This window comes from Telopea speciosissima, chromosome 3 (assembly GCF_018873765.1).
Source record: "Telopea speciosissima isolate NSW1024214 ecotype Mountain lineage chromosome 3, Tspe_v1, whole genome shotgun sequence".
Lineage (NCBI taxonomy): Eukaryota > Viridiplantae > Streptophyta > Magnoliopsida > Proteales > Proteaceae > Telopea > Telopea speciosissima.
In genome coordinates, this window is record NC_057918.1 from 5796861 (window position 1) to 5811144 (window position 14284).

General features: G+C 37.3%; 1 protein-coding gene across 2 annotated transcripts; it reads right to left on the minus strand.

The window, feature by feature from the left end:
• Positions 1-45: 45 nt before the first annotated feature.
• On the minus strand, positions 46-9593 carry LOC122655698 (serine/threonine-protein kinase STY13-like). 2 transcript variants are annotated; one of them, XM_043849976.1, is made up of 6 exons: positions 9162-9593; positions 8501-8633; positions 8159-8354; positions 1151-1275; positions 908-1066; positions 46-570 (listed from the first exon to the last, which is right to left on the minus strand). In XM_043849976.1, exons 1-6 carry the CDS (start codon positions 9290-9292, stop codon positions 262-264), a joined length of 1053 nt encoding a protein of 350 aa, XP_043705911.1. In that variant the 5' UTR covers positions 9293-9593; the 3' UTR covers positions 46-261. The 2 variants fall into 2 exon arrangements, with proteins under 2 accessions (XP_043705911.1, XP_043705912.1); XM_043849977.1 differs by having other exon boundaries at positions 9158-9593.
• Positions 9594-14284: the final 4691 nt, after the last annotated feature.

Here is a 14284-nt window from a genome sequence, read left to right on the forward strand (position 1 = left end):
GAGTTCCCTCACCATTACAAGTCAGAACAGAAGGAACATTCTTGGTAGTCAGGTCATTGGTGATCACTTAAAATTAAGTAAATTCACCAATAACAGCACATACAGACTGTTATCTTGGCTACAGAGCTAAGAAACTTCCTGAGATGGATAATCTACACTCATCTAGATGTATTCAGTGGGATTAGAACCTAATTCATTACTTCCCTCAAGATGCAGGTTAGGATCCCCACAGAAAGGAGATACAATCTTTCACCAAGGGGATCAGTAACATTGATTGAAACAGAAAAAGAAACCTTTCGGTTCGTTGCCTTTTGGGGGTTTTACCCCCAAGTCATCCCGTACTGCCATCAAAGAGCTTGTACCTGGAGACTCCGGTGGAAGAACAGCGTTTTCAGAATTGAAAATGTGGGATGGGATCACAGGCTCTGGTGGTGAAAGGGTTGAGAGATAATGGATGAGCATCTGCACTATCTGGCTGAAATTCGGCCGGGCATTTGGGTCCTCTTTCCAGCAAGAAGTCAGAATCAGCGCCAAATCCTCAGGTAGATTTTCTGTACAGGGCCTCACATTCTGCAAACAGCAAAATACAACATTCAGTAATACATCACAGTAGTATCCATACCATAGCTTTAGAGGACTCACAAAGCCAAGTTATATACTTTAGTACATACAGTAAAGAATATATCCTATGGCCTAGGCTGAAAAATTGACTCAATTGATGATCTCACTGTTACCTCATCAGCATTCTGTGGAAGGTCATCAAATCGATAAATCAACTTTCGGTTATATATCCTAGAAAGAACCTCCTAAATTATGGATCCTGATACCAAATGCTAGTGGCTTGGTCCTCACTCAAGCATTTGTCTAGAATAAAAAAACATTCAATTAATCAGAAAGAGATTTTTACTTTAAAAGCGGCTGCATAGGCTGCCTGCAGGTTTGACATGCCTTCAAATGGCAACCGGTTATGTAAGAGTTCCCACAAGACAATAGCGAAGCTGTAAGCATCCACCTTATGATTATAGTGCTTCTTCTCCCCGTGTCTCAGTGTGACTGTACTATACAACTGCCAGAAAATAGGAGGGATAATTAAGACTTCCTACAATAGTCAGTAAAGAAGAACATTTAAATTATTTCAATGGACGTTTACCTCTGGTGCCATCCAACGGTATGTTCCTGTTTCAGCAGTCATCATCTCTGTTAATGACTCCTCTCTCGCTAAACCAAAGTCCACAAGTTTCACTGTCTTGTGGTCTGCAGTTAAGATCAAGTTTTCTGGGGAAAATTAACATCGAGTCAGAATTGTTTGTCCATTTAATAGCTCAGGCAATGATATTCAAGCAATGGTGGACTATACAATCCCAATACATCCTTGAGAGGAAAACATAATAACACAATATATCTCAGTACATATATACATGTCACAGGCAATACTACCAGCAATTAGGATTTCAACGATTACTTGAATCAATCTAAAGACCCCATTCACGCACAATGGCATGGGTATGAACATTAATGCACTAAGGAAAAAAAAATCAATACTAAAGGTTCAATACATTCCTTAGGAATAATTTTAGGCGCCACGCTGATACGAGAAACAAGAAAAGCATAATCACCATCGAGGCAGAATATTTCACTCCGGCTACGTTTAGTTGCAAGAGAAATTAAAGGGAAAGGAAGTTAAAAAATTTCAAACCTTAAAAAGGAAACTTTTGTATTTCATTACTCAACATGGTTGTACAAACTACTATTATTTCTTATCATATTTAGTAATGGATCTCTTTTTTATGTAATTTTTATTTTACTTTTCAAACTCAAGGGGATTTGGATGCGGTAAGTAAAGTGAAATTTATTAACTAAACATGGAATGATTTGGAGTTAGTGATATAACCATGTGGGGTAATGATTACAAAAGTTTCTTTTTTAGTTTTGAAAAATTCACTTCCCTACCCTGTAATTTCCCTTGCAACCAAATGGAGCCTCCAAGAACACTATTTCGGTGTAAATATGAAAATAAGACAAACATTAGTTCATGCCAGGTGTAATCTAATCATGGTATTCCAATCTTGAGCATGACAAACACAACATATTGCTTCTCCAGTTCTCCCTTATTTCAAGCACTGACAAACCTAGAGCTAGAACAAGTTTAGGACAACTCATAAGATATAATTTGGAATCAGAACTGCAAGCATGAGTAATCATGACCAAGGAGAACATGGAGATCTCATCCTTCCTCACCCAAAAGCAACACATGGCAGACAAGATGACATGCAAATATAGAAAAAACTGACACCTTTGCAGCTTCTCAAAGTATACTTTGTAGTTTAGAGTGTGCACATTTATAATCACTAGACCAATAGATACTTCATGCATTTAGCAATTTTGTGCCACCAGCTCATCTCAAACGAATTTTCACACCTAAAAATATGAAAGGTAGAATACACTGATTCATAAACAAGAAAGGATCAAGACTGGAAGAACAGAATTATCACATAAGCCACCAACCCTCCACTAATACACAGAAAAATAAAATGTTTCATTTCTAACATCTCTACCTCCTTTCCAGGTCATAGGCAATGATTGCGCAGACAGAAGAACAAGAAAACACGCTCTACCCAAGGAAGTATGTAAAATTCTCTCATGGCATTGCTCCCCTAGTGAGAAGACCTGCCAACAGCAGTAGTGCGGGCATATCCACTCCCATAGGAGAATGACTACAGATTAAACATTTGTTCAGTCACAGGCTAACAGCATTTTGGACTTTGGAGTCTCACCCACCCTCCCTAGCGACACCCATAGAAGGTTCTTCACAGAAAACTCTTCCTCCAAAGATCCAAACCCCCAGGCACTACCATACTTCCCAGTGATGCAGCATTCAGTCAGAAAGAAGAGGAAGAACAGAAGAATGCTTTGCGGTTTGGTCTGTATCACCTCTGGTCCAGTTTCTGAACCAAACCAGGCCTGCGGTTCAATAATTGGCCTAGTACAGTCATGGGGACCAATTGAATTTATTTTATTTTGCTTTCTTTTCTGATTTTTGTTTTTTTTTTTTTGGTGAAATTCTGAGTTAAGTAGTTGAGTTAGTGAAGGAAACTCCCAAAGCAGCTGCTCAATTGGGATCAGTTTCTTTAATAGTTGAATCGGCTTAGGACTCCAAAGCACCGGCATATCATGTTTTTCCTTTTCAGTTGAGATGTCTTTTTCTTATTATTTCATCCAGTCTAAGACACTGCCAACTTGGCCAATCGATTGACAGGTTTATAGTCCTATTTTGTTTTAGGTTTTCTTTTTAATTTAAAGATATAAAGGCTGAATGCCTCCCCAACGTTTTGAGAAATAAACAATACCTTTCAGCATTCAGTTCTGTGAGATTCAGATCACGTTCTCTGCTGCGAGACACAGCAGACCATGATGGCATTCCAGGAAGGCTTGGTGGGATGCCAACTCAGAGGATCAGGTGTGGGATTCCTGATTCACATTCTCTTCTCTCTTTGTTTCTTTTTCTATTGATTATCAGGTAAGTTCATTACTTTTCTCTTACCCTGAGCATGTGTTCTTCATTCTTTCTAATTCTTTTTGCTAGATTAATTACAATTCTGTTAGTCAAGTATCAACCTTTCTTATTCTTAGTTTTCTATTTCAGTTTCTAGCTTCAGGTTCTAGATTTGTTTCTGTTTGCAAACTCGTAATTTCTAAACAAAGTACAGTTTTCCTAGATGAAGTAAAACTCTTCAAAATCTGTTTCTTGGGTTGGTTTTTCTAATTTGGTTCCAGAATATTGCTGTGGTATCATTGCTGAATAGCATCTATGGTCTATTATAGTAATATGAGACTTGTATTATCCATCGATTTCAGAAATCCTCCTCTGTTCTCTCACTAGGATTCTTCAATTCTGACTTCTGAAACCTGATTATATGCTCAGTTTGTGGTCTGGTTATTCATTATCAGTTTGTTATTACATTGCTATAAGCTGTTACATTGCTATAAGCAGATCTGAAAATCTATGGACCTGTCTATCGACTTCTGCAGTTTTTCTACGTTCCTACTCCCAGTAGGATTGTTCTACTACAGAGAATTTGTACATCAAATTCCTTTCAATTTTTGATAGGCCACTGATAGGCTGTTATTTGATTCCTCTTAAATTCTGGTTTGTTCCTAATCCTGTGATTCTGGAAAAACTCTTGGTTTTTGAAACCTTAGCTTAAGGTGGTTAGAATACCAGACTCAAGCCTAAATATCATAGCTCCAACAGCAACATCATAAGCCATTCTCAAGGAAGGGAAGTAGTAATCTTCACAAAGAAGGTATATAAAAGTGCAACATAGGACATAGGTTGCTGTGAACCACAGATAAAAGAGCAGCATAGGTTGCTGAGAACGAAAGATAAAAGAGCAACATAGATTGCTGCGAACCACAGAAAAGAGCATAAGGTAATTGTGAACCACAATAACACAACATAAGGTTTCTATAAAACACAATTAACAATCAAATAACAATATTGTTGTTGCAAACAAGTAACCATCTTTATAAGGTAACAGGTAGGTGGTTGTACACCACAAACCAGAAAACCCTAGCAAGACTTTGAAAACAGATATCAAGTAGAAAGCAAGTACTGATTACAGCTCTAATACCATGTAGCAAAACAAGATCTGAAACCAATACCTGCGAAGTAGAAGAGAGAGAAGGAGAAAGGAGACAGATTACGGTGGAGAAGAAAAGGGGGAAATCCTGGAGCCATGATAGGATTCAGAATAGTCTCTATCGTGGCCTAGGTCCACCACTTATATTGCTAGTATTAAGAGTCCTACTAAAAGACAAATTACAACCAAAGACAACTAATGTAAATAACAGTGACTTAACATAAACTATGATTCAACATGGACCCCCACTAGACTCCCACTCTTGACCCAACACAAACACTCTCCCTCTCAATGTACAAATTCAACACTATCATCTTGGAATTTGTAAATTTTATAAAATGCATATAGACAAGGAATCATCAAATAATAAAAGCCACTTTGTATTAAATTAAATATTAATGTATTCAAACATTTGATACAGTACACAATGGCTAGCCAAATTTCAATCAAATTCCTTCTAACCCAATACAAGCCAACTCCATCTATGTGTAGTATATGGTTAGACCAGTTCCTCGTCAGAAGTTACCTTACTAAGAGCTACAAAGGGTTTTCAAGAATTGAAATATGGGAGGATTCAGCAACAAGGAGTTAAAGTGATAAAGGTCTGTCATGAGAACCCAGATTCATGGTGATCATCCCAAAACCATAGATAAACTTCAGGCTCACTGCATAGAAAAGCATATAACATATCAATTTTCCAAAATATGGCCTGACCCTCAACCTGTTTTGTTGACTGTGTTCTGGGTTGAAAAGTTTGCAGAGTCAACGAAACTCCCAAACTTTTCAAAACTGCTAACATAAAATTGGTCAAGAAATCTTCTATCTACAAAAAGCATGGTTCTAAATCTCAGTCAAAAGTCGAAACATGCACTTATTTATGTGAAATATCACAAGTTTCGGACATTTCACAAGTTTGGACATGTTTCGACTTAATTTCAGACATTTCACAAGTTTCAACTTGAACCTAGGTTAACCACCTATATAAATTCACTTATCCCCATCAAAACTTGACGAAACCTGGCTCAAAATGGCATCAAATCAGGTTTGGCACTTATTTATGTGAAATATCATTTAAGTAAATGTTACATTTACTTAAAATTTTATACATAAATAAGCAAATACCCCCTATTCGAATCGAATAAAAATAGTTAAAAAATCAAATTCCAAAATTATAAAAAATCAACTCTTTAGTTCAAGAACTAAAAGACCTATTTTAATGTTAAAAATTCTTAAAATTCCATTAATCTTAATATGATAAAACAATGCTAAAAACCAAAAGAGAGAAAAAATAACCATTTTTTTAATGTCTAACAATTCATTTCTAGCCAGGGCAATTTTAAATAGCATTTGCGCACACCAAATAAGGTTTCACCGGAACATGACTCCTCAAATATAAATCTGATTTAAGCAATCTTGGATTTGTTGGAAAGCTAGTTTTGTGTTATACCCAAATGAATAAAAAAACATTTACTTACATGATATTTGGCATAAATAAGAATCAAACTTGGTTCGATATCAATTCCAAGAACAGCATACACTACCAAACTTGGGTCCATAGTTATCAAGGCAGGAAGGCAACCATGGCGGTTTAGACTATCAAAAATCAAGGCGACACCGTCATGGCGGCAAGGCGTCGCCTTGATAAGTATGCTTGGGTCAAAACCACAAGTGCCATTTTGAGTGTTCTTTTTGTGAAACTAATTCATGGATTGGTTTAAAATGTCAAAAATAGGCAGCACAGAAATAATCAAGCAAAAAAACCACTTTTCAGGCTTCGAAACCAAGCTTTCGAGTTGGCCTAGAAAAATACCAGGTTTCGACCAATTTCCGTCAAAACCTGCCATATCTCAGCCCTGAAACCGGCCTCAAAACCGAGATTTCAAACCTTGACAATAAGTAACCTGTTTGAGAGTGATCTACCCACTTGGTTGAACAGTTGACCAGGTCTGGAGTTAGCTAGTAGAATCCAGATTGGGCCTCAGAAGTCAAGCCACTGGCACATATGGATATTAAATTTGTAACATTGAGAAGAGTCTGAAAGACCACATTTTCCATTTAATTGTAGCTCTTCATGGCGAGCCCCACCTTAATATTGGACCCTTTGGTCATTATACAATCCATGGTGCATGCTCATCAGCAAACCACGCATTAGATAATATCATTTTCATCCAACAGGTTTTCCATTTCTTTGCTTCAGCCACCTCCATCTCATCCCAACATAAAATTGCATTTCCATTTTTTCAATCAGACATACCAAATAATCCAAAGACCCTTCTCACCTGTACTCCTTCAAACTTCAACTGAACCAGATTTTTTTATTCACGAGACCAAAAGAACAACAGCCTAGAAATATTTTCCATAACCACACTGGCTCATGCATCAACTGTGAAACAATGGTCAAATAAAGCAAAGGTAGTACAAGAAGATTAGCATTAAATCTTGAAAGTATTAACTATTTCTCCATTTCTCAAAGGTGAATGAGGTTAAAAGAGTAACTTGGTTCATGATAATTTCAATCATGTAACCTGAAATTTTAAAATTATCGTGCAATCCTGGAAGCCAGCCATTCAAGGTTAGAGAAATCAACTAAATCGTAAACCTTGTAACATCTTGAGATATTCTGGTGATCGCACAACTATCAATTTTGAGACTTCCAACCTGATGACCAACCAAAAAGAGAAGGCTGAAACTGCATTGGATGTGTCTTAAAGTTTTTCAAAAAGATCTAAAACACAAAGGCATTCCACCATCAAACTCAGTGGCTCAGTACCTTCACATAGAGCTTCATGAAAACTGAGAATGTTGACAGGAGTACCCATATAATTAAGGACTTGAATTCTTCACAATTAGTACACACAAAAATCTCCAACTACAAATATTCAACTATTACACCTTCAATAGCAGGACTTGATATTAAGGGCATGGGCTCATAGCTGTTATGGCAGAACTGAACCCAACTACTCACTAGAATATATCTTATGAAGAATAGATACAAAGCTGGCCATAAAATAATATAATATTATAAAAATAATAATTATATAATTATATGAGGTACAAATGTGTCTTAAAATTTATATTAAAAAGAAAGAAAAAAAAAACACTGTTATATATTCACTTACCAAGTGCACAGTGTTATGTAGGCCATGGAAACGAACTCAATCACTTATATTTGAAAAATATAACTATACAAGTTGTTTGAAAGAATATTTGTAAAAACTAAAAATATCAATGAACTTACAGGAAGTTAAAAACTAAAAATATCAATGATCATTTATTTCTTAGTCATCGTATCTTTACAGCAATTCCAGCTTAATTCACAGGATCAAGAATTAAATCAATATCTGGTACCTAACAAATCTATCAAGGTCCATTACTCCATTAATATTGAGAGGAACACATTGATCAAGGGGTAGAATGCTAAACAATCATGATACTTAGTAACTTAACATACATATCATGTGGCCAACAAATCATGACACTTAGCAATCCATAAGATACGAACAGAAATGAAAACTTACCAGGTTTCAGATCACGGTGAATGATTCCATGTGAGTGCAAGCATTCCATTGCCCGAGCAATATCAAGCGCAAAACTAACTGCCACACTTGTGTCCAAACACCTAGGCCGCATGTTCAGCAGGTACTTACGCAATGAACCTCCCAGCAATAGCTCAGTTACAACCACCATAACAGGCTCCTTACAAGCCCCGATAAGCTGTTGATACACAATAAGCATTGTTAGATGCCTTATAAGGTCCCAAGCACATAAGATGAAATTCCATAACCACAAAATCAAACATAAATGGAAAACCAAAACCAGAAGATGAAAAATCACACAAAACTATTATTTAAAAACACCACCTTAACTAAGTTTTTATGTTGAACTTTGGACAACATAGCAACTTCTCTTGCAAACCGAGCTTCTCTCTTAGCAATCTCCTCAGAGGTGTCCCCTCTATGGACAATTTTGATAGCAACATTCTGATTATTATACCTGAGTAGAGTAACAGAGTTTCAATGACTGTAATGCGAGAAGAAATAAATTTAACAAGACAATTCTAATCAATTTAAAAAAATAAAATAAAAAACAAGTGAACGAAAGCAAAATCAATTTCTTCCGAGGAAAAAAAATAATAATAAGATACACAAAAACGGATGATTTTGAAATCCGATCTAGTGACTGGTGTATCAAGATCAACAAGATTGAAGCAATCTAAAAATCAGGAGAGGGGAAGAAGTTTCAGAAATTAAAGGATGCACAAAACAGATCTGGGGAGGATTCTCGCTGAAGAACCGCAACTTTCTAACACTGAAAAGGTAATGTCTCCAAGAAGATTCCCGCAATAAGGTTTTCTGATCCGAATAAGTATCATTTCCAAAGGCCTAATCAATATAAAAAGCAGGAAATTCAAATTGAAACAGGTGCTAATGTCGATTATAAAAAAAAATAAAAATCAAAGGAAACGATAATGGTTTCTCCGGAAAGATTCAATAGGTCATCAAAGATCCGTTGCTGACTTACTTTCCTTCGTATACTTTGGCATGAGCTCCCTCTCCAATTCTGGGTCCAACAAAAAGATGTTTGGGATCGATCAGCCACTTGGAATCCAAACGGAACTCTTCGACTGAGTAGAAGCCATTATCAGATTCCATCTTACTAAAATGGGAAAGGATCTACCATCAATCTAGCAACTGACCCTTGTACTCATCACCCATTTATAGAAAATGGAGGAGATAAAAAACAAAGACATTGAACGACCCATTTGCATCATAAATAAGCTGACATGAAACAGAGAACCGTAAAAGACATGCTCTGTTCTCCTCACATGGCCGCTTTCCCAACACAAACCCGTCGCTCAAGAATCAGGAACGGAGATTAACAGATGCTTTCATTGAGGGGATCAAAGAATAAAAACCCACATGTTACAGATACAGAGAGAGATCCCCAGACCCCAACAACAAGAGAATCCGAAACCCAACTAGCACTCAGAAGCTGAGCAAAGAAATTATCATTGGGAACAGAGGAACAGATTACATTGAAGGTAACGGAATAGATGAGAAAGAGTTTGGGTGAACAGATGAAGAGGAGAAGCAATTAATGAATCTCAACAATATAGTCCGAAAATCTGTTGGGGAAGCTGTACTTGGAGTTTACATTATCTCATTCAAGTACATAGCCATTCTCTCTCTCTCAATCTGCAGATAATTAAAAAAAAAAAAAAAAGCCATGGAAGAAACATAGTCTGTGTCAATACGTAAAAAACAAACAATATTTCAAGCTTCGAAGAAAGTAAAGCAAAGGGAGAAAGAGAAGAAGTCTTATATATCTACCATTTCTAGAGAATATCTTTTCAAAAAATCTAAAGACAGGGAGCCAAAAAACTATTCAACTGCACATGGAGATTGCAGACTTATCCCTCAACATGGAGACAACCCACTTCCAAAGAAATACTTGGACGATCCCTATCCTCCCCCCCTACTCAGAGTTTCAGACACCCACCACCCTCTGCTACTTCACACTGTTTTTCTTCTATTTTCTTCTTCGCTCTCTCTCTCTCTCTCTCTCTCTCTGTGTGGCTCAGAAGCCCTTACGCGTCCCTTTCAGATCTCTCATCAGGGTTTCTTTGCTTCCATGGCCTTCGATTCTCAATCACACGAGTTAGATCGGATCATGGGTCCCATACTAACTAAACTATGAGCGATGTACCGAGTCATGATTTTTCTTGAGATCTATAATAATGACTGATGGTTTCCTCCATGTGAGAGTCGTAACTCGTAAGATTATCTCCACGTCTCTCTCTCTCTCTCTCTCTCTCTCTCTCGTGTGACGTGTCACATTATTTAAAACTAAAAGGAAGATGGTCTCGCTCAGGAGTCAGATATTTCTGTTTAGTAGTGGGCCCCATACTGGGACGTGGCTGTTATTTCGTATCATCTTCTTAGTTTTTTTAATTTTTTCCTTAGGTTTTTTTTTTTATTTGAAAACATTTTTATATTACTATTAAATAAAAAAAAACATATTTACATCACATAGGAAAAAAGGCATTACAATCCTTTTAGTTATAGAGAAAGAGGCAAGGGAACTTAGTCTACTAGTCCATATGTTATTCTTAGGTTTAAACTGTACATTTATAAAGTTTGATGTTTTTTCTGCTAGTTCAAAAAAGTTTGGTATGAGACGCCATGGAATAGGTAAGTTTTGCTTGGTCTTAGCATTCAAAAGGTCATATAGACTGTGGTTAGTGATCCAAATCTCCTTCAGTTGGAGTCCACCTTTTGTAGTATATGTCTATCCCTGTAAGATTCCAGTTAGTTCAGCCTGCATGTCATCAGTTGAAGGTGCAAACCCTGAAGATGTTAGAACATTCTGGTTGTCTAGCAAAATGCAGTAAGCCCATCCTACTAGGCCTACATTTGGTTCAGAAAGACCTGCACAACACAAAATAGGTAAGTTCATTTTATGATTGCTGTTAGTTGTGTCAAATTCATGATCTATACGCATACTATTGTCAAGAGGGGGGTTGTGCATAAGTGGAGGTTTTAACTAGAGATCAAGAATCCATTTGGTAACAAGTTTGAGTACAATGATGGAGTTGGGTACCTCCACCATATGAATAACTTTATTTCTTACATTCCAAATGAAGTAGCAGGTAATAATAAACACTGAAAAAAACCATCTGGCAATCGGTTTATCAAAAGTCTTGGATTGGAAGATTGTGGCACAAAGGTGTGCCAAACAAGAACTTCTTAGGTGCTCAGTTTTGAGTCTGAGGGGTCCGCAGGCCCAGATATGCTTAGTCCATTCACAAGATAGAAAGAGATGCCAGTGGGATTCATTATGAGCACCACAGAAAACACATGTGGGCTCGATCGATGTCCACTTTGAGAGAGTACTCTTGACAGGTAAACCTGCATGCAATACACGCCAAAAAAACAATTTAAACTTCGGATGAATATTTAATTTCCAGAAGAAACGCCACCACTTGGATTCAAGGGGCTTGAATTGCCTCAGTGGATTTAAAAGGTTTGCAGCTTTTTGGGTAGAGAAGTTGCCATCTTTTGTTAGGGAGCATCTCCATTGGTCCCCAGACTCAAAGAGGAGGCTTAACTTTGAAATTTCAACATTCAGATGATTTGGTAAAAATCGTGCAAGCGTATCACAGTTCCACCTATAATTAAGAGTTGGATCATTTACCAGGCTGAAGGATTGGTTGTGAAAACATGATGGAATACAACGGCTTGGTATTGTTGGTACCCAAGGGTCGAACCAACAGTGAGTTGTCCTACCTTTCCCAACTCTCCTCCATACCATTTTTTTGAGGTCAGGCAACACCGAAGCAATACTGTTCCAAGTCCAAGTTCCTTTTTTCATTGCTACTTTTGGGTTGAAAATGGAGGTATTGGAAAAATATTTAGCTTTTAGAACCTTAGCCCATAAAGAATCATTTTCATTTATCAGTCTCCAGCCTAGTGTAGTGATAAGGGCCTTGTTGTGAATGTGGGATTTGCGAAACCCCAGACCCCCCCCATGGATTTGGGGTTACAAATTTTATCCCATCCAATTAGGCAAGCTTTATGTTTGGTTGGTGGGTTGTGGTTCCAGAAATTCAAAGAGATTGAGTCAAGGGAAGCACAAATTTTTTGTGGGAACAAAAATCTTCTGAGTTCTTCCTATTAGAGGTGGGAAACTAGTATTTCAAAAATCGAAATCAGATCCATCGAATCGGTCTATTTGGATCGGAATCGATCCTCTTTGATCTTGATTCTAAATGTTTTGGATCGGCCTATTCAGATCCATAGAGTCGGTCTATTTGGATCTGCACTTTATGATCTTGAGCATCTGAGTCTCTTCAAGTCGTCTTCATTCTTCACAACAAGAAGTCGGTCTTAGCCCAATTAAATGAGGTCAATTACATGGATTTTTGCTCTCCAATCAGTTTTAATTGAGGCCATACGTGATACAAGGCAAAAGTTATGCATATATTTCCTAATTAATTATCTTAAAGTCATTTTAGGTTTGCTCCACGTTATTCTAGTTATTTCAATTTGAATCAAATCATTCTTTAGTATTGGAGCATCCAAATATATCCGTTAAATCTCCCTTGAACATGGGCATGTCAATTTAAGCGACTTTCTCATAGTTTATCATATATTAGAGTTATTCCTAAATCAGCTCTAATATGACCATTCCTTATTTTATCCTTCTTAGTTCTGTCATTCATCTATCTTAACATCATCATCTCCGTTACACTATTATTTATATGATACTTCTTAACTATCCAACATTCCACACCATACAGCATAGATAGTCTATTGAATGTCCTATAAAACATAAATGGTTTTGCCTCACATCTAGCGCTTCTTTCTTTTTTTTGTTTTTTCAAGTTTTGATTTAAAATATAAGTAGGTCAAGGTTGGGAGTCCTTTTTTTTTTTCTTCTAAATAATTAAACACAGGATAGGTAATCTATAGTTTTCAATTAACTATTTTTACATGTTTTTTTTTAAAGAAATAAGAAGGTCGCCACACTGCGTGGCACCTGCGCCTAGACACAAGAAGAGCAAAATGATCACCTTGCCCATGAAATGAAAAATCCCACCCCTTTTGGATGCTCTCGTATGCATTCTCATTTACCCACGTGCTAGTACAAAGCCACACAGCCTGGTAGTAATCCCCTTCCTTTTTTTTTTATCATAATATCGAATAGGGCAAGAGATCGATGCTTGGTCGTGTAGTCCCAATATCAGCTTGGGGGCCAATGAGACGACGCACGAGAACATCAATCTGAATGGATTTTTAGTTCACTAGGGGTTGAACGATAATTTAGCGTACTCCTGCGTCGAGGGAAAGGAACAACGCGACTAAACAATGTTCTTTTTCCCTATATAATATGATAGTTTCTAGGCAAAATATTCTTGAGCTGCAAGGGGAGGGTAGGCTAGCACTCTCTCTCTGTCTGTCTCCTCCTTACTTGAAATGAACTCGCAACCCTCATAACACCAATCGTACGGACAGGATCTCCACCCTCATCTCATATGAGACTAAGATGATGACCTTATCATTTATGCGCATGTGTTAATGGTTATATAATTGGGAACCAAATACAAAGCTATTATCTGCGCAGAAGCTGTTGCCATCAGAGCCGGGCTTCTCCAAGCGGCTAAAGCATGGTTTTTCTTTTATTGTGGTGGAATCGGATGGCTCTAGCCTGATTCACCAAATTAATTGCAAATGTTTCGACTTTGAGATTAACAGTGTGGATTTTGATATCCTTCAACTTCAAGGATCCTTTGCTTCTAGTTCTTTTTGTTTTGTTCCAAGGTTGTCTAATATAGTTGCAGATTCCTTGACCCGGTCGGCCCTTTCGGTTAAGTCCCCGATTGATTGGCCAGTTACCTCTCAGTGGCTTCTGAATCTCTGTGTTAAAGATGTCACTGCTTGAAATGACTCTGTTTGTCAATGAAGTTATTTTCTACCAAAATAAAAAATAAAAATGGACAAACGAATTTTCCATCGCTCAGACTTACAACTTGCTTTTTGGCACTGGGGAGAGTGAATTTTCTCCAACACTAGAGTTTTACCAAAGCAGAATTGCCACACAAAACACCCCAAAAAAGGGAAGCTGGCTTGCTACCCTTGAACTGA

Excerpts from the sequence above, each read along its gene's own strand:
- LOC122655698 (XM_043849976.1), bottom strand. The coding sequence starts at position 9,292 with ATGGAATCTGATAATGGCTTCTACTCAGTCGAAGAGTTCCGTTTGGAT. Across the intron at positions 1,276-8,158 it reads TCACCGTGATCTGAAACCTG|AAAACTTGATCTTAACTGCA; the intron begins GTAAGTTTTCAT and ends AATTTTCCCCAG. Across the intron at positions 1,067-1,150 it reads ACCGTTGGATGGCACCAGAG|TTGTATAGTACAGTCACACT; the intron begins GTAAACGTCCAT and ends ATTTTCTGGCAG.